The sequence below is a fragment of the Eptatretus burgeri genome, chromosome 8, assembly GCF_056783735.1.
Source record: "Eptatretus burgeri isolate ZD-2024b chromosome 8, Ebu_testis_v1, whole genome shotgun sequence".
Lineage (NCBI taxonomy): Eukaryota > Metazoa > Chordata > Myxini > Myxiniformes > Myxinidae > Eptatretus > Eptatretus burgeri.
In genome coordinates this window covers 77,266,805-77,290,007 of record NC_140968.1, presented here as the reverse complement: position 1 = coordinate 77,290,007, position 23,203 = coordinate 77,266,805, and the positions used below count along the sequence as shown (strand labels likewise).

Genomic DNA, 23,203 nt, shown 5'->3' with positions numbered 1-23,203 from the left:
TGTCATCATATTAATCTGTCATATATTTCTGATACATAAATGACAGCAAGAAGGCTTCAAGAAAATTATAATTTTTGCATTCAAGGATACCAACAAGAAAAGGGTGTTATATTTTACATTCCTTATGAATTGGAACATAAACACGGGCATTTTTCAATTAAGAACTGGCCTTGCACTGATATTAAAAACCCCACAAATAGAGATTTGATTAAAATATTAAATAAAAATGAACTTTTAAAGGTGATGAAATATATACAGTAACCCTTTTAGAAATCATCAACAAATCTTATTGGTTTCCTATTATGAGAAAAATAATTGTGGATTCAAGAGTATTGCAGAATCCAAATGAATATATGTATGATATTCTATGGGGTGAAAGTGGTTCAGGAAATTGTAAGGGATGAGTAAGGAGTTGAAGAAACTGAGACAGGGGAGAAGGAGGAGAGGGAGAAGAGAGAGAGAAGGATGGTAGGGAGAACAGAGAGAGAATAAATAAATATAAAAATATGGAAATCAGTGAAATTATAAAAAGATCAAAGGTATTACAGAAAATAAATCAATCTCAACACACCGAGGAGGAAAACAAAGAATTGGCAAGTCTATTAGAAATATATGCGTCAAGACTATTAACGTCGGTTTCACGGAGAAGATTTAAAAGAGAAAGTGGAGATAAAGAAGGAAAAGATTATATTATTGATGATGTTGGTGTAATTGACTTTAATTAAAGTCTTAAAAAATTTTTATTAAATAAATGGAGGAGAGAGTGAACACATTTCTAAGGATTCTTAATGTTTTAAAAATGAAGATTCAAATGTGCATGTTGGAAACTAAAAAGGTTTTCGCACTCTGTAGGAATTTTTCACATAAATAAATGAGTTATTGTCTCAAATGTAGAAAGAAAACCAAGAGTAAAAATATGTCTTATGTTAAAAGCAAAAATAATAGGGTTATACAAAAAGGTACATGTTCAGTGTGTGGCTCAAAAAGAGTGAATTCATCACCAAACACAAATGAGGGGGAGATATACAAAAGTTTTTTATCAGGAAGTAAATTTACAACAACTGGAATACCAGGGGAATTACATCTACCAGGGTATTCTTTCTGTGGTCCAGGAACAAACTTGAATAAAAGATTAGATGAGGGTGACAATCCTAAACCGTGGAGCAAACCTATCAATAGGGTTGATGAAGTGTGCATGAGGCACGATATTGATTATGGAAATAGCACAATATTGGAAGAAAAACATGAAGCCGATAGAGAAATGTTGTATAATTTGTCTCTGATACAAAATCCAACCTTGAGAGAAAAAGGTGATAGGTTCATCGTGAAGAAGATGATCAGTGCTAAATTGAAACTTGGGCTTGGAAATTCAAAAAAAAAAAAAAAAACTTATCGGCTCTAATGATGTCATAAAGATTGAAGAGTAATTAGCTGATGAATTACATAAACCAATAATCACAAAGTTTCATAGAAGGAAGGTTTATTCCAAGGAAGTTGATTATATCTGGTCTGCTGATTTGATTGAACTCAATAATGATAAGGGGTACAAGTATGCTTTAACCATTATTGATTTGAGGAGTAGATATGCGTGGGTTGTCCCTTTGAAAAACAAAACAGGTAATACTCTTATGTTAGCTTTCTAACAGATATTCAATAAAAGCAAGAGAAAACCGAAAAAATTGTGGACCGATGAGGGAACAGAGTTCTACAACAAAACATTTATGAATTTTCTTTAAAATAACATTACATTATACAGCACCTTTAATGAAGGAAAAACGGTTGTTATTGAGCATTTTAATCGCACTTTAAAAGAGAGACAATCTAAAAAATTCACTCAATTCGGTTCTCAACAATGGTTATCTTTAATTCAGGACATTGTAGATAAGTACAATGATATGATTCATACCTCAATGAAATTTGAACCATCAGAAACATTTACAAAATTAAAATATGAAAAAGAGATTAATGCCAGAAAGGCTAAGTTCAAAGTTGGTGATATAGTGAGAATATACAGGTGGAAATCTCATTTTGAAAAAGGTTATATACCAAGCGATGGACAAATTAAGTTTTTTAAATTGTTGGTGTCGTCAGTACAGTTCCTTGGACTTATAAATTATGTGATTTAAAGGGGGAAGAGATTTTAGGTTCATTTTATTCACAGGAATTACAAAAGACAAAACTAAGCAGATAATACTCATGGGAGCAATAGGTTGGCGCTTCACTCCCCTCTACTATACACCTTTATGGACACTTGAGGACCAAGTCAGAGGTGTATAACAGGTGCATCTGCCAAGGGTTGAATTTTAAAAAAAAAAAAAAAATATATATATATATATATATATATATATATATATATATATATATGTATTGTGTGTCAAGGAGGATGTTCTTAGATCTGTGAACCCCAAACACAGAATCCTCAACTGAATAGTCAGTCAAGGCTTAACTTTTGTTTGTTGGTGTGCGTGCAATGGGGGACGTTCTTAGATCTGTGAACCCCAAACACAGAATCCTCAACTACATAGTCAAGGCTTAGTGTGTGTGTGTGTGTGTGTGTGTGTGTGTGTGTGTGTGTGTGTGTGTGTGTGTGTGTGTGTGTGTGTGTGTGTGTGTGTGTGTGAGATAATATAACAGGGAGCATAATCAACCCCAACCCATCCCTAACTCACCCTAACCCGAAACAAACCCTAACCCTCACATTCAAAATCCCAACCCCAACCCAACCCTAACCCTCACATTCAAAAACCCAAACCCACCCTAACCCAACCCAACCCAACCAAACCAAACCCACCCTAACCCAACCCAACCCTCAGCCACCCAAACCCAACCCCAACCCAACCCAACCCAAACCCACCCTAACCCTCACATTCAAAATTCCAACCCTAACCCAACCCTATCCCAACATAATATTTTTTTTAAATACGTATTTCAACAATATATATATTTTTTTAATGTTTTTTTTCTCTTCTTCCAATTTTGTCTTTTAAGACTTTCAGGTTTGATGAAGAAGAAAGGGGGAGTAATAACTTTCCTGCACTTTCTTCCCAGAACTTTCTTGATATTGCTCTCATCAAGCACCATCCAACAAAGAACCACATCGATAGGTTTAGTCCCCAAGAGTCTTCTTGGTAGAAACCACATTTCAAGTCTCCAAAATAAACCCAACTTTCCAAGTCTCCAAGGTATAACCACATTCCTGTTGAGTTTCCAAGATATGCATCACATTGTGAGTTATCAAGCCAGAACCCACATTTCAAGTCTCCAAAATAAAACCAACTTACAAAGTCTCCAAGGGATAAATCATTTCCTGATTTTTTTTCAAAATTTGAGAGTCTCCAAGGTAGGTTTCATATTGTTATGGCTGTGGAAATACGCATTACACCATAAAGGCCCTTCAGGTGAGATATCTCCATAGGTACATGTGTAGTTAGCCTAAACCCGTTGTTTAGAGGGAATATGTGTGATTCATTCGGGCTGCGACGCTTTAGTTGGCAGTTTTTCTTTATCTATCGTTATTTTGAGCCACCATTGCCACAAACCTCCACGCAAACAACAACCACCACTAAATCACGCCACCTTAACAACCACCGCGTTCTGACTCGGCACACGGTTGCCAGAGGCCTTGCCTTCGACGAGGCAAAGCAGGCGGCCCCTGTTCCCCCCCCTCCCCGAACGAATGGCGCCGCCGCAGTGGATTTCACCCTGCGAGGGAAGAGGAAGAATGCCACGGCGGTGCGAGCGTCGCCGATTGGGCGGAAGACCCCTCCTTCCGGAAGTTTCCAGCATGTTCTGGAAAGAGGGGCGGGAGTTGATAGGGGGTGGGGCTTTGTGAAAAGGGGGCAGAACGCGAGTGCAAGGGGCGGGGCTCGCTGAAGAAAAAGGGCAGAACGAAAACGTGAAGGACAGTGAAGTTGAGTTTAAGGCCGAACGCGAACGCGAGTGAGGAGAGCTCGGCGGGAAAAGGCTGAACGCGAGCGAGTGAGGAGAGCTCGGTGGGAAAAGGCCGAACGCGAAAGCGAGCGAGTGAGGAGAGCTCGGCGGGAAAGGCTGAACACGAGCGAGTGAGGAGAGCTCGGTGGGAAAAGGCCGAACGCGAGCGATTGAGGAGAGCTCAGCGGGAAAGGCTGAACACGAGCGTGGAGAGCTGAGTGGAGTTCCTGAGAAGCGTGAGTTGAGAGGGGGTGGGGCTTTGTGAAAAGGGGGCAGAACGCGAGTGCAAGGGGCGGGGCTTGCTAAATAAAAAGGGGCGGAATGAAAACGTGAAGGACAGTGAAGTTGAGTTTAAGGCCGAACGCGAACGCGAGTGAGGAGAGCTCGGCGGGAAAAGGCCGAACGCGAAAGCGAGCGAGTGAGGAGAGCTCGGCGGGAAAGGCTGAACGCGAGCGAGTGAGGAGAGCTCAGTGGGAAAAGGCCGAACGCGAAAGCGAGCGAGTGAGGAGAGCTCGGCGGGAAAGGCTGAACACGGGCGAGTGAGGAGAGCTCGGTGGGAAAAGGCCGAACGCGAGCGAGTGAGGAGAGCTCGGCGGGAAAGGCTGAACACGAGCGTGGAGAGCTGAGTGGAGTTCCTGAGGAGAAGCGCGAGCGGACGCGGAGGGTCGCAGACTTGACCTCGCTCGCCGGACCATGCTGGTTGGGTCGCTCCGGACCGAGGGCGCCTTGAGGGGATCGGCAGTGCTGGCGGAGCCAGATCACGGTGGACACCAGCTTGGGAAGCTCTCTACGGTCACGCTCTTTCAATCATTTATTTTGCTTTTGTGTAAATGTGTGTTGGCGCCTGTCCTTAAAGTAGTATTGTTTTAAGTGTTGCCGTCTGTATGCGTATTTGGTTTTAACTCTTGCTTTTGCTTTATATGTGCATTTTGATTATTGTGACTGTAAATACGTGCCTTCCGTGCTGGTCTGTGTGAATTAAACGTGCTTGTGTGAACTTGTTCCCCGTTTCGCTGCGTCCTTTCCTTTGTTTGACTCTCTATCCTGCTTCACGTAAGGGGTTCGTAGTGGGTGCAACATCCCGGTAATTAATCGGAACCGTCAAGGCCGACGATAACACCGCTCGGTTATCACTGTAGCACGGAACGGACCGCTTAAGCGGTTCGTGTCCGGAGTCGGCTTGTGGTGTGGTACGATCGCCCGGTCGACCATTCGCGCAGGTACTTAGGTAGATCGAATTTGGCGAGCAACCCTATCCTGCGCGGGTGGGCAATTGGCACGATCGTGGTGAGGTTAAACCCCCACCCGTGACTCGCTCCCGGCGTTGTTCCGAGAGGGTCGCGAGTGAATTGTCCGTCCGGTGGGCGACGTGCCGCGATTCGAGTTACATGGCCGTTCGCACGCCGGCGGGCGCAAATTCGCAACAATATTTAGAACCATCTTGGTAGAACCCTTTTCCCAAGTCTCCAAGGTAGTTATTTAAACCATCAAGGCAGAACTCATTTACTGATTTTTTCAACATTTGTGAGATCTCTGAGGTAGTGTTCATATTCAAAACCACCAAGGATAACTCCTTTACTGATTTAAAAAAAAAATCGTGAGTCTCCGAGGTAAAACGTTTATTCTGGTTCATCAAGGTATAACTTGTTCAGTGGGTATTGTATTGATAACTCACAATGAGTACCATCGATGTAAAACTCTTTCAGGTTTTTGTGGGTCTCCAAGGTATAACTCTTTGGTTGGGTCATCAATGTGGAGCTGGTTCTGTGTGTTTTGGTCACTCACAAGGTCTTCAACCAAACCAACAATTTCACCCCAAGTTGTGGCAAAAGCAGCATTTTCATTTTGTATTTCAGATACAATTTCCTGTGAGAGAAAATATTAGTGTATTAATTAAGTGATTTAATTATTAAATGATTATATGCTTAAATCAAACTCTGTAAATAGGAAAAGAAAATCTTACCTCAATAGATAAGAGGTTTGAATCCAGTTCATCAACTTGAAGGTTTAGTTCCATACAAGTAGTAGAGCTCCAAGGAACTCCAAAGTCATCCCACTCAAGCTCAGCACAGCAGTCCATTCTCAGTAAAAGTAAAAATATGTTTATATTCAGTCTGGGTTTCAAGCCTTTATAGACAGACTGGTGGGGGTGGTTTCCTTTGGAAATTCCCTGGGCAAGCCCAGACAAGCCTTGTGAGGCAAAGATTAACTGGAAATGATGTAAGAGTAGGTGGTCCTCACAAAAGAGGGTGGGGCTTGGGAAAAATAATGTGTGACTCAGGAGGTGGTCAAATAAGAGCATTAAAAGAAGTTTATCATTTTATTTCTGCACAACAAAGACACAAACCAAGAACCAAGTTCCAAGTTATTCTTTGTGAATATACTCGATGGAAATGAATGTTGTAAGAAAATTAAGTTATTCCCTAAAGTAGAACATGGACAAATATTCGTTGGTTATATATAATTAAATATCAGTTTAATGAAATATAAATAAGATGAAAATATAATGATATATAAATATAAATAAGAGTGTAATGAAAATATGAAAGGGAAGAAGTGCTTTAATCAGTAAGTCTCAATCTTTCAGTCTTAATTTTAAATTTAATTTGCTTGTATGGGAGGGGAGGAAATGAGTCTCAATTTCACATTTGCTTGTATGGGAGGGAAGGGGATAGGTGGGGAGAAAATGAGTCTCCTATTTTGAGCTTTTGGGGCTTGGGTCAGAAAGTTTTTTCCTGTTCCCCTATTCATTTGAATGGGCATCCCAGAAACCCCATTTATCATCTACTCTGGTGCTCCTGCTTTCCACCTTGCTCTTCTTCAACTGGTTGAAAACAAGGCCTTCCACACCATTGGCATCTAAAGACAGGAGGTAAATTGCCAGCGATTGATACTCTGCCATTGGCAGCAAGTTAGTGGGCCCTCTATTTTCAACAAACTTTCATTTGCCCTTGTTCCTCCTGCCTCTACTACCTATGCCCTCACATTGCTATCCCAGGTCACACGTGCTCCTCAAGAGGCCCTTGCTGACTCGCCCTCCCCAAATCTAGGCTACTTACCCAACTGCTTCCATTTGTCCACTTATTCTCCTGATTGTGGAATCATCAGCACCCTGCAACTATTGTATCATCCTCCTCATTTGAGTCTTCCAAATGCACTGCCCCGCACTACCTCATGCACTCACCCATGCACATCCACGATGTCTTCTACACACACTGATTCTTTACCATTCTTTCCCTCTCTGGTCCTCTCCAGGCCATTGTTATTCGTTTTTGTGTTACTCCAACATTCCTGATTGTGTATGTCCATCTCACTCAATCCTTTGGTAGTCTGTTAACCTGCTGCTTTTTGTTAAAGCCTAGACCCTTTGTATAAAAAAGATAACATATCTTCATTCCAGTACTAGTACCTTATATTTACTCATGCCGTGGTCATCGGCCGAGTGTATGAGTATTGTGATGATTCAGTCTGTATGTTTGTTCTTCTGTTTTTCGGCAGAATAACTGGACAACGATGGCAGCCAAAATTTCCCAATTTGGCACAGAGCTTCATATTGTGAATGTTTCAGATGAGTTCAACTTTGAGCTCACAAGGAAAAATAACATTTAAATTAGTGCAGGACTATATTTACTAACACTGCAGCCACACGACCGTGTAGGTGAGAACCCTCTGGGGCAGTACAACTGCACAAAGAGAAAACAACAGCATGACGAAACACCTCTCTCAAGTGCATTCTCGTTTGGAACAATTTTTTGTACAATAAATCAGAAATGGCATCCTTTCCCAGACATTTGTACCTTAGACTGGAACGTGTGGATGGCCTTACCCAGCTTGTTTGTTGCTCTGTCAGGCCGAGATGGAATTGCAGAGAACCAGGGTGGACACAACACGCAGCGTTCGGCAGTTGGAGGAGATGATCGATGAGTTTGCACTGCAAAAGATGAAGGACATAAAGGTGTGTATTTATGTTGTCAATGATATGGTTGTTGTGCTGAGATTGTTCCTTTTCATTTGGGCATTCTTTGCTATTGCAATGCAGTACCACACATCATAGAAATTTACTTTGAAATTTAAACATGTTAACTCACCAAAATATAGTAACCATGCTGGAAACATGTCTTTATTTGCCTTTACTTTGAGATTTAATAAACCTTCCCTCAAAATTGTATTGCTCATTGGTTATACGAGATTAGAAATGTTTAAATTGACAATTTCAATATCAGTAAACCAACTGATTTGATGATATTGGTTTTATGATATTAGATATGTTAAGTGATTTTGAAGATACCACCATTGCTATATTTTGAAAAATAATCCTTTTGGCTGGTTTGCTATGCTTCCGGTGTGTGCCACAGCGCATCTTATGTGACTTTGTGCACATTGAGTTGTTATTCCATTCCAAGGCCCTGGAGCTGTACTCGAATGCATTCCAGTGCATCGACAATGTGGATGAAGACTCTGACCTTCAGGTATAAACAGGAGAGAAGGGAAGAGGGGATGGATGTCTATTAATTCTACTCATCAATTTTAAACATACCGTGATCAATCATTTACCGAATAAAGTAATTTTCAGAAGATGCAGGGTGTAAATTACATGCAGTCATCCTTCACAAAAATTACATGCTGCCTACTGTCTTTATCAAGTTTTTGCAAATTGCAGTGCATCACTTATGCACCGTGTGCCGAAGCCTGTTTTCTTGCTTAAATTTTGAGTTTCATAGTCCCCACCTTGGGAGTACCTTGGACCATGCGAAATATGTTGAATCGGTGTATCTGAAGCAAAAACAACATGTTCTTCAGTCTGAAAATTGAGTGTTAATGAGAACTTGCCAAAAACATAGCAGTATATAAAAAATTGTTGCCAAGAACCTGTTTTCCCAAGCAACGGGGACATAACAGTATTTTTGGTGATTTTGAACCATGACTCGTGCAAGAAAAAGTGAAATAAGGAATTACTGAGGACTTTGTCATACATTAAACGCTATATATTAAAGGATACTTTTCATATCAGTTACTAAGGAAGAAATCTCCCCTCATAACCATGTATTCATGAACATTTTATTTGCATTTCAGTGGAATATTTGCATTTGTTTATCAACCATTATGCCATAATCTGTCCAGTAAATTGTAAATAGATCCAATGGCAAGAGAGGGATCGAGAGTGGGGGGGGGGGGGTGAAGGGGAGAGGGCAGATACCCAAACATACGGGCAGTATAGTCAATATATATATCAGTAAATCTTGACTTATTGTTGTGTACTCACGTTCACAATTATCAAATCTCCTAACTTCCTTGTCGCTCTCTCAATCTTTGATTTATTGGTTTAACGCATGTAGCACTCTCAATGATATCTATATCCGATGGTGATTGCAGCAAGTCTTTCTGGTACTTTATAGAGTTCAATTTCAAATTTTTCTCCAGTATATTTGGCAATTTCAGCTTCTATGCTTCCAGTAGATTTCCACTGCTGAAAACCTTTCGCAAATTTCATCCAGCTCACACCAGAAAAAGTAATTCTCTTCCCTTTAGCCCCTTCCACCACATGCATTCAGCAGGCCATCGAGAGATGCTCGTGAATGGCTGTTTTTCATGTATCTCTATTTATCAAACAACCAATCACGAGGTCTCTTATTTATTAGAGACCCCGTGATTTGCTGTTTTTATGATTCTGACAAAGACATCAGTTGTGATTGGTCTACTAATTATTACGTCATCATTCGATTCTACTAGGACATCTGGTGATTTTCTAATTAAAAATTCTGCAAAACACTCAATCTTTATGAAAACGAACATCAGTATTTGTGATAGGTGGTTCATATCCTGACAATGGTGTGAATATGAAGTACTCCCATGGAATTGACAACAGAAATGCATTTTTTTAAAGACTCAGCCCACGATCCATTAGTGTGCCATACACATTAGTGCAGGTGGACATAATTAGGAAGAGAAACTTCAGTGGGAAACAGCATTCACTCTACCTTGAAGGTAAGTAGAAGGCTCTAAAATTGACTTTACAGGGTACAAGTTGGTGGGAGCAATTGTAGCTCAACTATTCATAATGAAGTGTTTAAACGAGCAAAGTTTTCAATACAGTCTCTGAAATCTCTTTTCAAAATGAAAACTCACCAAAAAGCCAACATAGGGCATAAAAGGAGCAAACGTATGATCCTTTTGCAGTGCGCAGCCAATTGTTTTACCCCTTTTTGGTAACCTATCCACAATTCTCTCAAATCGGTGGCCTCACTGTATCATTTACCCCTTCTCCTCTGGTCGAGCTCCCTCTGCTGTCATATCCTTCCTAACTAACCCTCCGCAGCTTCTCCAGGATGCACGTGTTCTTCCAGTACCTCTGCAGTCTAGAGGTTAACCCCCAGAATCAAGGATTTCCACTCAACTCCACTCTTGTGTTCAAATTTTTCTTCCATTTATAGAACTGTCTTTTGGAGACTGTTAATTCCCACTCTGCCTTCCAGGGCTTCAAGCAGACAGAGCAGCGCCATCTCCTGTCAGACGGGACACCACCCATCCTTACTCTTGATCTTTTCTACCCCATTAACCATACCAAATCCAACCCACTTATTTGCAGGTTATTGTGTTGCATCTACTTCCCTCCCTCCTTTCCTGTTAATTTTTCCCCTTGCTTGTTGTGGCTACTGTTTCAGGTATTCAGAGGAAAATAGGTGTTATTCGATGCCATGACCCTGGAGCTTTAGTCTTGTTGTGCCCCACGGTCAGTGCATTGCCACTTTATCTCCTTGTCTCCTTCCTCTTCCATCTGGCTAGATTATAAACAAAAAAACAATGACAATGGCTCTTACCAAGCATAGCCATGACTGTCAAACAGTATGTGTTGCAATTTAGAAATTCTGTTCATTCGAGCTACACTTCAATGCTGCAGCAATGAACCAATTGTTGAGCCATCTTCCTTCATCTGCATCCTGGCCTGTGTTTTCAACGCTCATTAGCTTGCGCCTGATCATCTGTACTGTTAGTGGAGCTCACATTTGAATATAGTGATAGAGAGTTTCCGCATTAGGATTTAGTGCAAAATAAATTGAGATGATAGCGCTCTCAGTTTTGAGTCATTGCTCAATTTACAAGTTCCATCTGGTACACTTTAGGTGTGATGTCCTATGCTCTTGCGTAGTGTACTCTTTTTGTATACATTTACACTTGGTGCCGGCACAGCCGCTGTTCATCGGGAAGTTTTATTTTCCACCCAGGAATATGTTGTGCTCCGGCTGAACTGATCGTGTAGACTCGGTCTCTGTGTTACTGTCTCATGCCGGCACTTCCTTATGTAAAGACCCAGTCACACCTTGACGTTTTAGCCAACGTATGCCGATTTTTGAATTTTTTTTCTAAAACGCTGGCACACGTTGAATACGTTATGGGTAAGTTTTGATAACATTGAGAGCACGCTGAAAAACACTGCCATACGTCGTAGTACGCTGGCTTTAAACGTTGTACTTTTCGGTTGTCCTCAAATTTTTGCATGCTTGAAATTTCACGACGTATGCCGGCGTATGACTCACACGTTCCGCTACGCTGGCCACAAGTTGTATGCACGGTCTGCGATCGTTGACAGACGTCAGCACATGCTACTTGTAAGTTAATCATAAGTTGAGACACGCCGAGGTAATGTTTAGCGTACCCGAAACTTATTTCTAACCTATGATTAACGTGTTGTTGGCACGTTACGCGATCGTTGCCACACGTCGACAGACGTTACTTTTAAGTTACTCAGAGGCTGAAAGACGTCGGTATAATGAATCGTCCTTGCGTCAGCATCCACGGCCACGGCCAGGACACTTATATGCAGCATTCTTCAAACTTTTCTTCAGCATGACGAGGATGTTCACACTTCGATGTCTAGCTCGGCTATGATTCCAATTGTCCATCGGCAGCGTCTATTTAAAATAGTCGAGTTTGAGCGTTTTAACACGTTCAGAAGAAACGCTTCAAATTTCCAAACCCCAGCGTCAAAAAACAAAGGCGAGTGACAGCAATTTAAATCGTTCATTGTAAACAATGAAAATAGTTGAGTGGTACCGTTTAAAAGTCATTGAGTGTAAAAAAAATCCAATTGTTGAGGGCAAGCATCTACTTTCAATAGTGGAGTTTGAGCGATTTAGCACGTTCAATAGAAACGATTAAAATTTCCGAGCGCCAGTGTCAAAAAACAAAGGCGAGTGACAGCAATTTAAATCGTTCATTGTAAACAATGAAAATAGCTGAGTGGTACCGTTTAAAAGTCGTTGAGTGTAAAAAAAATACAATTGTTGAGCGCAAGCGTCTACTTTCAATAGTGGAGATGCAGTCATTTAAATCGTTGAGTGGCAGCCTATGAATAGCAAACCCCACGTCACCGGCAAAGATAAACTGCCGCACAATATGGATAAGTTAGGCTATCGTTGGGCATAGTTTGTGAACGCCGGCTGCACGATAATTATTCGTTGGTATACCGTATCTATAAGTTATCGAAGCGCTCTATGCACATTATTAGTTCATTGTGCATTTGTCCAACCTGTTATGAATAGACCTAAATCGTAAAAACAAGCCATTGCTCATTGTTGAAAAAGCCTCATAAAAATTAGCCGCGAAGAACTTCGAACAATGGTGCAAAGACGTCTCCTACCTGTGGACACGCGGACGCAAGGAGGATCCATCATAACCCACACCCTCCCCCTCACACTCACCTACTACTGCCAACATGAACAAACTACTACTAATACTAATACTGATACTGATACTGTTACTGCTGACATGGACATCGACTCAAAAAGGACTCGAAAACACTGTTGGGTTCCCCTTTTATGAACACCATTTTTATATACCAATTCCCAAAATCACAGGGAACACGTCTTTATATGGCAGTTGTAAGTTAGAAACACGTTCATTTATTTTTTTTGTCGACCGGAAGACGTCATTGGAATACGTCTACATACGTCAATGTGTGTTGGGACTACGTAAAGAATTGGTTCAAAGCACGTCAAACACAAGTTAGAAATAAGTTTCGCGTAAAAAAAGACATTACCGCGACGTGCTTCGACTTTTGAGTTGCTTATAAGTAGCCTTTGTGGACGTGTGTAAGCGTCCGCATATCGTGTGTACAACTTATCCCCATCGCATGCGGAACGTGTGTCATATGCCAAGTACGTCGTAAAATTTTGAACATGTTTAAAATTTCTTGACGTACTCTACTTACTACGACGTATGATAGCGTACTTTAGCGTTCTACTCACGTATACCAAACTTACTCATACCGTATTTGACGTGCCCCAACGTTTTAGACACATTTTTCTTAGGTCGGCATACGCTGGCAAGATCGCCAAGGTGTGACTGCGATGTTGACGCTTCCATTTCTACGGCAGTTATGATTCGAATCGTTGTGCGTCAGCCTTTTAACAGGCTACGTCACGACATCGTCGGCGATGCGTGCAACGCGCTATGCCTAAGTTAGACTATCGTTGGGCATAGGTTGTGAAGGCCGACAACAGGTTCAGCATTCGTTGGTATAAGTTACCTATAACACAACAAAACGTTCTGTGTCCGTTACTAATGCGTTATGCATAAGACCAAGTCGCTATGAATACGTCCGAATCTTTAAAAAAAAACATCAAAAGTTCAACGTAAGCCAGCGTTTTTCATAAATTTTAATACGTTGCCATCGCTGGCTAAAACGTCAAGGTGTGACTGGGCCTTAAGCTTTAATATATAACTTAATATTGTTATACACATTCCTACACTTATAATTTTACTCATCATGGTTCCCTTTTTGAGGCAATGTTTTATGGCCAGATGCCCTTCTTGATGCCAACCTTTTTAGTCACCTTTTACGACATACAGGGATACGGTGTACCTATTCCAAACTGGGGTACACACCGGGTGGAAATGAGAATGGTTTGGTGGATGTGTATCGTTGAGTTGTAAATATCGTTGAGAGAGAGAGGAAGACAAATGATGAATTGCAGTAAATGATGGGAATAGAGCATGTGATGGATGTTGTGAAGAGAAACAGGTTGAGATGGTTGAGTCATGTGTTGAGGAAGGATGAAAGTGACTGGGTAAGAAGAGTGATGAAAATGAATGTAGAAGGAAGTCAAGGAAGGGGAAGACCGAGAAAGACTTAGCGAAAGGTGGTGGAAGAAGAAATGTGGGTAAGGGGGTTAACAACGGGAGATGCAGAAAATATGGCAAAGTGGAGAAGATTGTCATGGGGCCCGTAAGGCTAACCCCTGCTCTCGCAAGGAAAATTGCCTTTAAAATGCCTGTTGTACATTCCAACATTTGCAAACATCCTAAACGATATGTGCTGCAACATTGGGCTGACAGGATTGCCGAGAGGTACACTGTCTAGCCTGGGTTTGAATCCCGACCCAGCTATAAACTGTCATCCGGGTGCTTCTCGGGCAGGGTGATCCATCAATGTGTGTGCCGTCCCTCGGATGGATGTTAAACTGGACATCATTTCTGCCAGCATTCGTTGGCGGATGTTAAAGATCCCATGATGTTCTTCGTGAAGAGTAGGCGAGCTATCCCCAGCACCATCAACAAATTACAACTTCCTACACTCACCGACAGAGGGAATTGCATCAGCAACAAAGCCATGCCCTCGACCAATGATGCTACCCCACAGCCTTGTGCTGTGTACAAATGAACAAAGAACTGCAACATTTAAATTATTCTCATAGTTTTTTTCATTCACATTTTCCTCATAAACTTCTACTTATATACTTTATATATCTAGTTTAGCTTCATAATAGTTTTTGCTTTTATTTAAATGTAAAATATTTTACGAGCTATATTATTGAAAAATGAATTGGCCACAGATCTGCAATAGACAGGCCAATTGTGCAAATGTTCATCAATAGACAATAAGGTAACATTCCCGCAAGAATAATTCATTTGAGTACATCTTTGCAGTCCTCCAATTTTGGACAAGAAATGAATACACCTCCACCAGTAGTGCTATGAACAATAAGGTTGCACTCTGGACCAATTTATTTTTTCATTTAATTATGCTCACACCTTGTCCATGCCACTGATTGAAGGTTGAGCCACTGAATAGCACAGTGGTGATGACCTTTCTGCCTACCATGATTCTTTCTCTGGTGTTTGATGGAGGATTCTGAATTAATGAAGTGTAGAATTAATACCAATGTTGTTGCTGCCCTTTTGTGGTCTTGCAATCGTTATTTTGTTATTGTCTCTGACGAGGTCACACCTTATGAGAAAAGTAATGAGAGCTTGACATTTAATAATGTTGAATGATAGAATAATTAAATACTTCATGGAAATAAACACTGCTGTCTCATTTTCCTGTACGAAGCATATGCTGCAATTATTCCCTCAACTCATCTTTATGAAACTGCAGAACACGATGACACATTCTATCAGTTTGGATAAATTAACTATTATTCTGCATGGGATGTCCATAGGCATGGTCTGACTCATTGCTAAGTGCATTTTATATTTTCTTGGTCTGCTGACGTGTTTGTGCACTGTCAAATGTGAATTCATTTTATGCAAATAATATGTTGTTTGTTTAACAGGATGGTTGTGAAATTTGCATCACAGAATATTTCCAATGTCTGCCAACGTTTTTGTACAAGCATTTCAAATCAAGTTCCATTATAGAACTAGAACAGCACTCAGTCGAGGGCATACCTCCGTTAGGCTGAACAGTTTCTGTTTCGTATCCCACTGATAGGCTGGATCTGCATTTAGACCTTCATAAAAATCGAATTGGCTTGCTCTTGTCACTTACCCAACTCATTCACCAAGTTTTGTCACAACCCATCGAAAATATTTTTGAGATATCATGTGATATGTCATTTATGGCCTGATCTCTTAATGGTGAAGAATCAGTTAGAAAATTCTAGTATCCAGATCTGGATCTTCACCGAAATCTAAACAATTCTTCCTTGTCACACAACCAACCTGTCCACCAAGTTTCGTCAAAATCTGTCCATAATTTTTTGAGATATCATACAGACAGACAAACAGACAGGGGAGAAAACATAACCTCCGTCCACCGTTGGTGGCGGAGGTAAAGACAGGCATGGTTATCAAAATCTAAATTGGCATTACAAATCCAACAAGAAAATGAGCAATCAGAGATTGCAGACCCTCACCAGGACTTGTTTTGTGTGGTGTACTTTATGTGGCATTTGTGTACTGATGTGCTATGTAATTAATAAGAGACATAATTAGAACTGCCACTTTAAAAATGCTGGCAGTGATGACTGGTTCAGCCATTTCACAGAAGATTTTTGAAGGTTTAAAAAAACAACACAACATGGCTGCCGAATCACGTGACCGATGATGTCATCAAAAAAAAAACATTTTGTGGACCATATTTTCCCTAGATCACCCTCAAAATTTTTCATACTGATCAGATGTAGCGTTCTACGTATGCAATGACGTCATAACGAAGGCACCTATGATGTCATAATAAAAAAAAACTTATTCCCCGGGAGGAGTACTTGCCATGTGCCAAGTTTCAATTTTATTCTTGGTGCGGTTTCAGAGATAGAGGTCCAAATTTTTTCCGATTTTCAAACATGGCTTCCACACCACTTGGCCTATGACGTCATAATTATCATTAAAACATTCTACCTGAGTAGTCTCACCAATGGTGAAAATTTTGTCTCAATCCGACAAGTGATTGTGGAGAAAAACACGAAAGTTCTGTGCGGACGAACAAACAAACACCAGACAAACACATGGACCCAAATGCAATACCCTCTCTTTCGGCAAGGGTAATTATTTGCAAACCACTTGGTTAAAATTTTTGATGAAAGTGTAGCCTTTATCAGGGCCATACTGTATGAGACGTGCATATATCAGGAATGCGAACAGGTACCTCATTAACATCAAAGCAGAAATGTCATGTTGTATCTTTATTTGCCTTTTTATATTGTCATGGTGTACGTTACATACTCTTAGAATGCTCATATTGTTGTTTCACCCACTTTCTAAACTACTGGGACCAAATAACTTTTTTTTTTTAATATTTTATTCAATGAATACCTGAAATACATCATATTTGTCTTCCACTTGCACAATTATTAATGTTGGGGTTGAGTGTCATGCAGTCCTGGCTGCACTCTGGGTATCTGATGTTACCACATTGCCCTGGACTATAATCCCAATCATTTAATAATTAATGCCTTTTCTCTACTTGTACTCTTTGTGTGAGTTATATGTTTCAAGAGTGTGGCACACGTAACCAAAATATCCATCCTCCACACTAATATCCAGAATATTTATCTGTCTTTATCCCATCCTTTTTATACACGTACTTATCGACGAAGAGGCGTTCAAAATGTTATCGGAACAAGATGGTAATGTAACATGCACAGAATGTCACATATGGTAACCACGAACGCTGGGTGTTTTCTCGAGAATTGCCAATTAGTGATGGGCCAAATTGAAGCTGCAGGTGCGATAGCAATCGCCAATCACGTGATTGTTTGTGCCTAAAGCAACAGTCGCTGCTACGTTGATGGGTCTACCTGCCAAATGGCAAGCAAAGATGGCAACCTCGTGCTGGTAATTAACGATTTCATTATAATAATGGCTAAAATGAGAGTAACAATGATCAATTACTTGGTGGCATAATGTTCAGACTAGAGCATCTGCTATGTCTGGGCGACTTGCGGTCTGAACCCGACCACGGGCAAATTATACCAAAGACTTTTAATAAGGTACGTGGTGCTTCCTTGATTGACACTCAGCATTTAAAAAGGATAGAGCATGCACAAACAACCATAGGTGGCAACTATTGCACAGGCTTGATGGTTCTACTGGCCTCTTCCTGAATTGAAGTTCCTCTAAAGGGAAATGATATTTAATTAATGCACAGTTATATATTAAATAATAAATACAACTGTTTGACAAGATAAGGCTCAAAGCCGACAGAGCCTTGAGTGAAGACCATATAAAACACACACTTATCATATGAACATTTGTAGAACCCCAACCCCTCATACCCACCACCACCCATAAACTATGGCCGTGGGCCTGTATGAACAAAGGTTTGAGGCAGGAGACAATCGGTGTGAATTAACTGAAAGGAATTTGCTGGGGTGGACATATGACTGGGAATATAATGGGGGTGGGAGTGGTGGAGGCAAGATATAGGGTGTCATGCAGTATATGAGGCTCGCATATGGCCGATGGTGGTGTGGGCCTCGTGGCCGATAGTGGCGTGGGATTTCGACGGGGTAGTTAAACCCATGCCGATTTACGTGACGACGTCCGTCATTTGTGGGAAATAATGGGAAGGAATCAATAATCATGAAATTAAGGGGGAAGAAAGAGAGTTGAGTACCTATCCAAAGCCTCACTCAACCGGTAGAGGGAAGAGACATTTCTTGCACTATTGTGAGTACCCATCTCGTTCCTAGAACATTGAATGCCCCACATCTATCAGATTTATTTTTACAATGCCTTAAGCTTGTGGAGCTTGTACATGATTTATTGCATATACGCAAGACATTAATAAACAGTGAACTGTCAAACATAGTACATGTGATTTGAATCTGGGATCCCAACATCATGAGCTTAGTATGGGAACAGCAAGAAGGCTAACCCACTTTCCATTCATTTTAATGATAGTAATAAGTTTCTTTCGCCCTTGTCCTAAGTATGTTAGTTTGTCTCTGCTTTTTCTGTGTCTACATAAAGCCCTAAATTAGCCTTTGTATTCTATGATATCGGTCACGGACTCCTTTTTGACTTCCCTTCTACACATACAGGTGTTTCGGAACTTGTTGCGACCTCTTGAGCAACCTTCAAGGTTGGATGTGGTTCGGCAGAATTCTCTCAGCTTCTCTGTATCAGCAAGCCATGGGTCGCCATCTCTGGTACATCCTCCTATCACAAGCACCTTCAGTGTTTTTTATTTGTTATTCTTGCATTTTACATTCAAACGTTTGCAATTGAAAAGTATAATGATATTTTTGGTATTCTTTTGCTCAGGGGAGTTTCACCCAGTAGGCAACCAAGCCTTGATCATCAATAGACAGACATAATCACAAGATCATGAACTTATTGAAGAGTTCAGAAATCAAACTGGCACAGTGACCTGAACCTTTAGCTAAATGCCCTCTCACAAAAGGATTGAGCTGCCATCTTCACAGCAATTGATATTGATTCTGCCTGGATTGAATTCCACAAACATCTGTCTCTGGTCTATGCTCCTTTTCCATTCCCTGGCTCACCTCAGCCTCTTCCTGAGACAAGGCAGAATGTGTCAACTCGATGTCCACCGAAAAATCTCATGTACCAAACCCATCATGCTCTGTCCCCACATTACCCCCCACATATCCACTGCTGTCTTTCACACCTGGAAAGGTAGATAAAATTATGTCCAGCCTTGGCTCTTCATCAGTGTCAGACCAACATGGCATCAATGTCTGTGTTATGAAATGCTACTCTACCACTCTTGCTCCTCCTTTGTCTGCTTTCCTGAGCCTGTCCTTATTTGGCCCCTCACATTTTCCTGGAAGTCCACTAGCATCAATGCCATTCAAAAAAAGGGTGCAAAAACAGATCCTCTCAAATAGTCTCGTTCGCTTACTTCCAAATCCAAGCAAAGTCATGGAATACATTATCACTGCAAACGCCAATTCTGTTGTTTTCAACAAACAACTGGATCTCTGACCATCAGTTTGGATTCAATTAGTCACTCAGTTATGGACATGCTGCTGCTTCTCTCTCAGCAATGGTTGGAGACCCTAAATCTCATACAAGAGATTAGGGCAGTCTCTTTGGACATACAGTATCTCTGGCATTTGACACTAGTATCCTGCTCCACTTGTTAAGCTCGCTGCCTTAAGTACAAGGCTGCTTTATCCCTGGCTTTCTAACTTCGTCCACTTGCACAGTTAACGTGTTGATGTTAATGGATCCCTCTCCTCTCCTCTCCCAGTGGAGGTCCCGGTACACCACCACCTCATACCATCTTCCATCCCGACTCGTAATCCTTTCTACCCCCATTAATCCTCCTCTAATCTATCTCTATTGCTTGCATTTGACATTTATTTCCCTCTCTTCATCTTTTTTTATTTGTCCATTCCCACATTTTGCTGTGTCTGCACGTTTCCTCACTGCCACATGATGACTTTGTAGCCACCGAACCCAGTAACATCACTCTTATATGAGCCTTGACTTTGTAAGCCTATGAGCCACCGAACCCAGCTTCATCAAAAAAGATGTCATATTGTGTCGTGCAGTACCCCCATCCAATTGACAGACAAACAGCAGTTGTGTCACTATCTGCTGATCTGGAATTGATTGGATGTTGTTCTGACAATTGGAAACTCTTTCAATTATGGAAAATCTCAGTCTCACCAAGCCACTCCAAATGGATCAACAAACTATCCTTCCTAAGTATTTCCATGGCCAGTGGCTGGAAGAAGTTGAGTCCCTTGAACTTCTCGGCCTCACCATCCGACACTACCTCTCCTGGGCTGATTTGATCGCAAAGCTGACCTCCAAAGCAACCACAGACTGTGCATCCTCTGTCACTCCAAGTCATTCCTTGAAAGACCAATACTACTCATAATCTACAAGGCTATTATCTGTAGCTCAAGGAAGTACTGCGCTCCTCTATGAGCTGGTGTCCCAACATCACAACAGTCTCTCCTGAAATGGATGGAATGTAAGGATCTTAAGATTATTCGCTGTGATGAACCTAAAGCACAAGGCCCAGTGCTCTCACATCACAGGCGTGTCGGTGCCCCTACTGTTTTTTTTAACCACCTCTTCCCTGGTCTACCTCTCTCTGTCCTCTGACCTTCAGAAGCTCCTGGATGTATGCATTCTTGCATTAATCCACTCCTGATTAAATGTTGAAAATCCAGGCTTAATGGACACCTCAACTCTTTTGCTCCTCATTTCTCCCATTTGTACAACCACTTTCCTGATGCAGTTCAATCCCAATTTTCCCTCCAGAGCTTCAAGCAAGCAGTGCACTACCATTGCATGCCATCCCCTTTCCCACCGCGCAATCTTTTCTACCCCATTAACGCTATTGCTAACCCAACCCTCTTGGTTGCATGTTTACCTGATAGCTAACCCAACCCTCTTATTTTCCTCCCCTATTCTCTCAATGTTATTCTGTTCCTTCGTTCTCTTTCTCGTTGGCTCCAACCTTTGCCCTGCTGTCCCACTGTATTGTAAGTTTATTTTTATACCCTCTGTCACTGTGCTCTTCCATGAGCCGAGATGTTGTGAATTTTTTTATTTTTAAAGAACAGCTTTTTACGGTTCTCGTGGAAATCCATACACATGCAAATAGACCAGGTGCATGAATCCACCTTGAATGTTGACTGCTATTAGATTTTAGCTGTGAATGTTGACCCCTTTGGCCGCATTGGCTGTGCATGCCATGGTAACTTTGTGAACCCAGTCTTGTTGAGCCACACTCCTAAATCCTGCTACACAAAATGTGCGAATCACATCTTTCAGATGCCAGGCTAACACAGCCTCTCACCCATTCAGTGATTCACTTGAGGGAATGCTCCTAATTCGTTTAGCATAGCTCTTTTTTATGTCACCTCACCAACACTTACCTGAAACTGCTTGTGATTCAGATTGTTATTGCAAGTAATTCAATATTCTCACTCCTGTGCTCAAGTGCCTTGTTGCAATGATTGTCGGTTTAGAAACACAGCACCGAAACGAATCGGCAAGGCATCACTCGGCTCATGGAGAACACCAATGGCAACATTAAGGAGAGAGAGATTGAGGATGACACGGAGGATGATGAAGAAGAAGATGAGGATGAAGAAGAAGATCAGGAGGAGGACGATGAGGAAGAAGAAGAAAACGATGAAGATGAGATTGCAAGTTGCAAGGTGGAAGATGTTTCACATGAAGAAACTGTGAAGCCAAGCTTCGTTCGTAGATACAAACACTAACATATCACTTTGTATATTCTTTGCTATGATCTCTAAATTTAGTAATAAAATAACAAATAGCATATATTTTTATGTATGCAAACGTTGGTTTGGGGGGGGGGGAAATGTAAAAAAATGTTTTCGAGAAAAGGAGCATGAGGTTGGCAGAGAGCAAGGTAGAGGACTGGGAGTGGAGGAGAGAAAAAGGAAAGGTTGTGAGGATGTACAATGAAAGGGAGGGAAGGGATTCATATTTGAGACTATTCTTACAGGGTGCCAAGTTCCTCTTGTTGCTTATTGATATTTTGACTGTCATTTGCTTTTTTGTGATGGTGTTTTTCTCATTCTGTTTTGGTCACATGTTTTATGTTTACTTTTGCAAGCCACTTGGGCGCATATAGTGAGTGGCCTTCACCACATATACATTAGTATTTGAACACGTTATGTCGATGTAGAGTGTAGCATCGACCGACCGTTCTGTATTTACAAGATGCCAATGAGAGACAATATTGAATGATGCGTTTATATGTGCTTCACCCAAAACGTACACTCTATCATCTCATTGTGATACTTCGATGTTGGATATGCCAGTCATGTAAACAGGGTACTCGTTCAACTTGAACTTCGCAATCATATGCGAACACCTCATGCTTGTGTGGATAATTCAATTAAAGTTTGTTTTAGTGAAAACGAGTTCGGTTTTGTACAATGCCACGAAGGCCCGTTAGATGGAGACTCGTCACATGTGCAGCACAAGGGCACAAAACGTGGCAGTTGGTCATCCATCTCTACAAGCTAACAAGACCTGGGGGTAGTGAAACGTCCAGATTTGAATAGACCCCCCTCGGTGTTTGTCCCCCTTCCTCGCCCATAACCAATTCCCGTAAATAGCGGGTGCCAACTCTGTCCACGCTCGTAGCCTTTCTGAACACCCCATAAGGGCTTCTACAGGCGTTTCCATGGTTGGCGCAGCGTCAGGAGACAGCTGGGGTGGTGGGAGAGACTAAGTCACCATTGGTATTTGAACCCGGGACCTGCTGTGCACTATTTTGGCACCTTTGTAATGCTTACGCAATCCATACTTTGGTGTGTACGTATCCCTTGACTCCAGTATGGAGTGCGGCACTGCATATATTCCTGTAAAGTGTAAATGTGTCTCGAGTATCTGCGGTTTTCTATTTCGATCCACATTACGACAAAAATAATTATTTTACAAAGCACCATGCCACGTAATGTGCACTATGACAATGTGGTTGGTTTATATCGATTGGGCAATGTCCCATATAGTTACAGATGGGAACACATGTTATGAATTTCTTTTTATTGAAAGTGCGACGGTATTTCAAGGTACTACGTATGTC

The 23,203-nt window shown here is 41.3% G+C and overlaps 1 protein-coding gene across 4 annotated transcripts in view; it reads left to right on the top strand.

The window, feature by feature from the left end:
* Positions 1-22,532, top strand: part of LOC147022096 (CBY1-interacting BAR domain-containing protein 1-A-like) — an 83,181-nt gene extending 60,649 nt beyond the window's left edge. For all 4 annotated transcript variants that reach the window (XM_085892680.1, XM_085892678.1, XM_085892677.1 and 1 more), the window contains exons 4-7: positions 7,781-7,885; positions 8,286-8,399; positions 18,696-18,803; positions 21,609-22,532. In XM_085892680.1, coding sequence (XP_085748806.1) covers positions 7,781-7,885; positions 8,286-8,399; positions 18,696-18,803; positions 21,609-21,863 — 582 coding nt within the window. In that variant the 3' untranslated portion in view covers positions 21,864-22,532. The remainder of the gene's footprint in view (positions 1-7,780; positions 7,886-8,285; positions 8,400-18,695; positions 18,804-21,608) is intronic.
* The last annotated feature ends 671 nt before the right edge of the window (positions 22,533-23,203 follow it).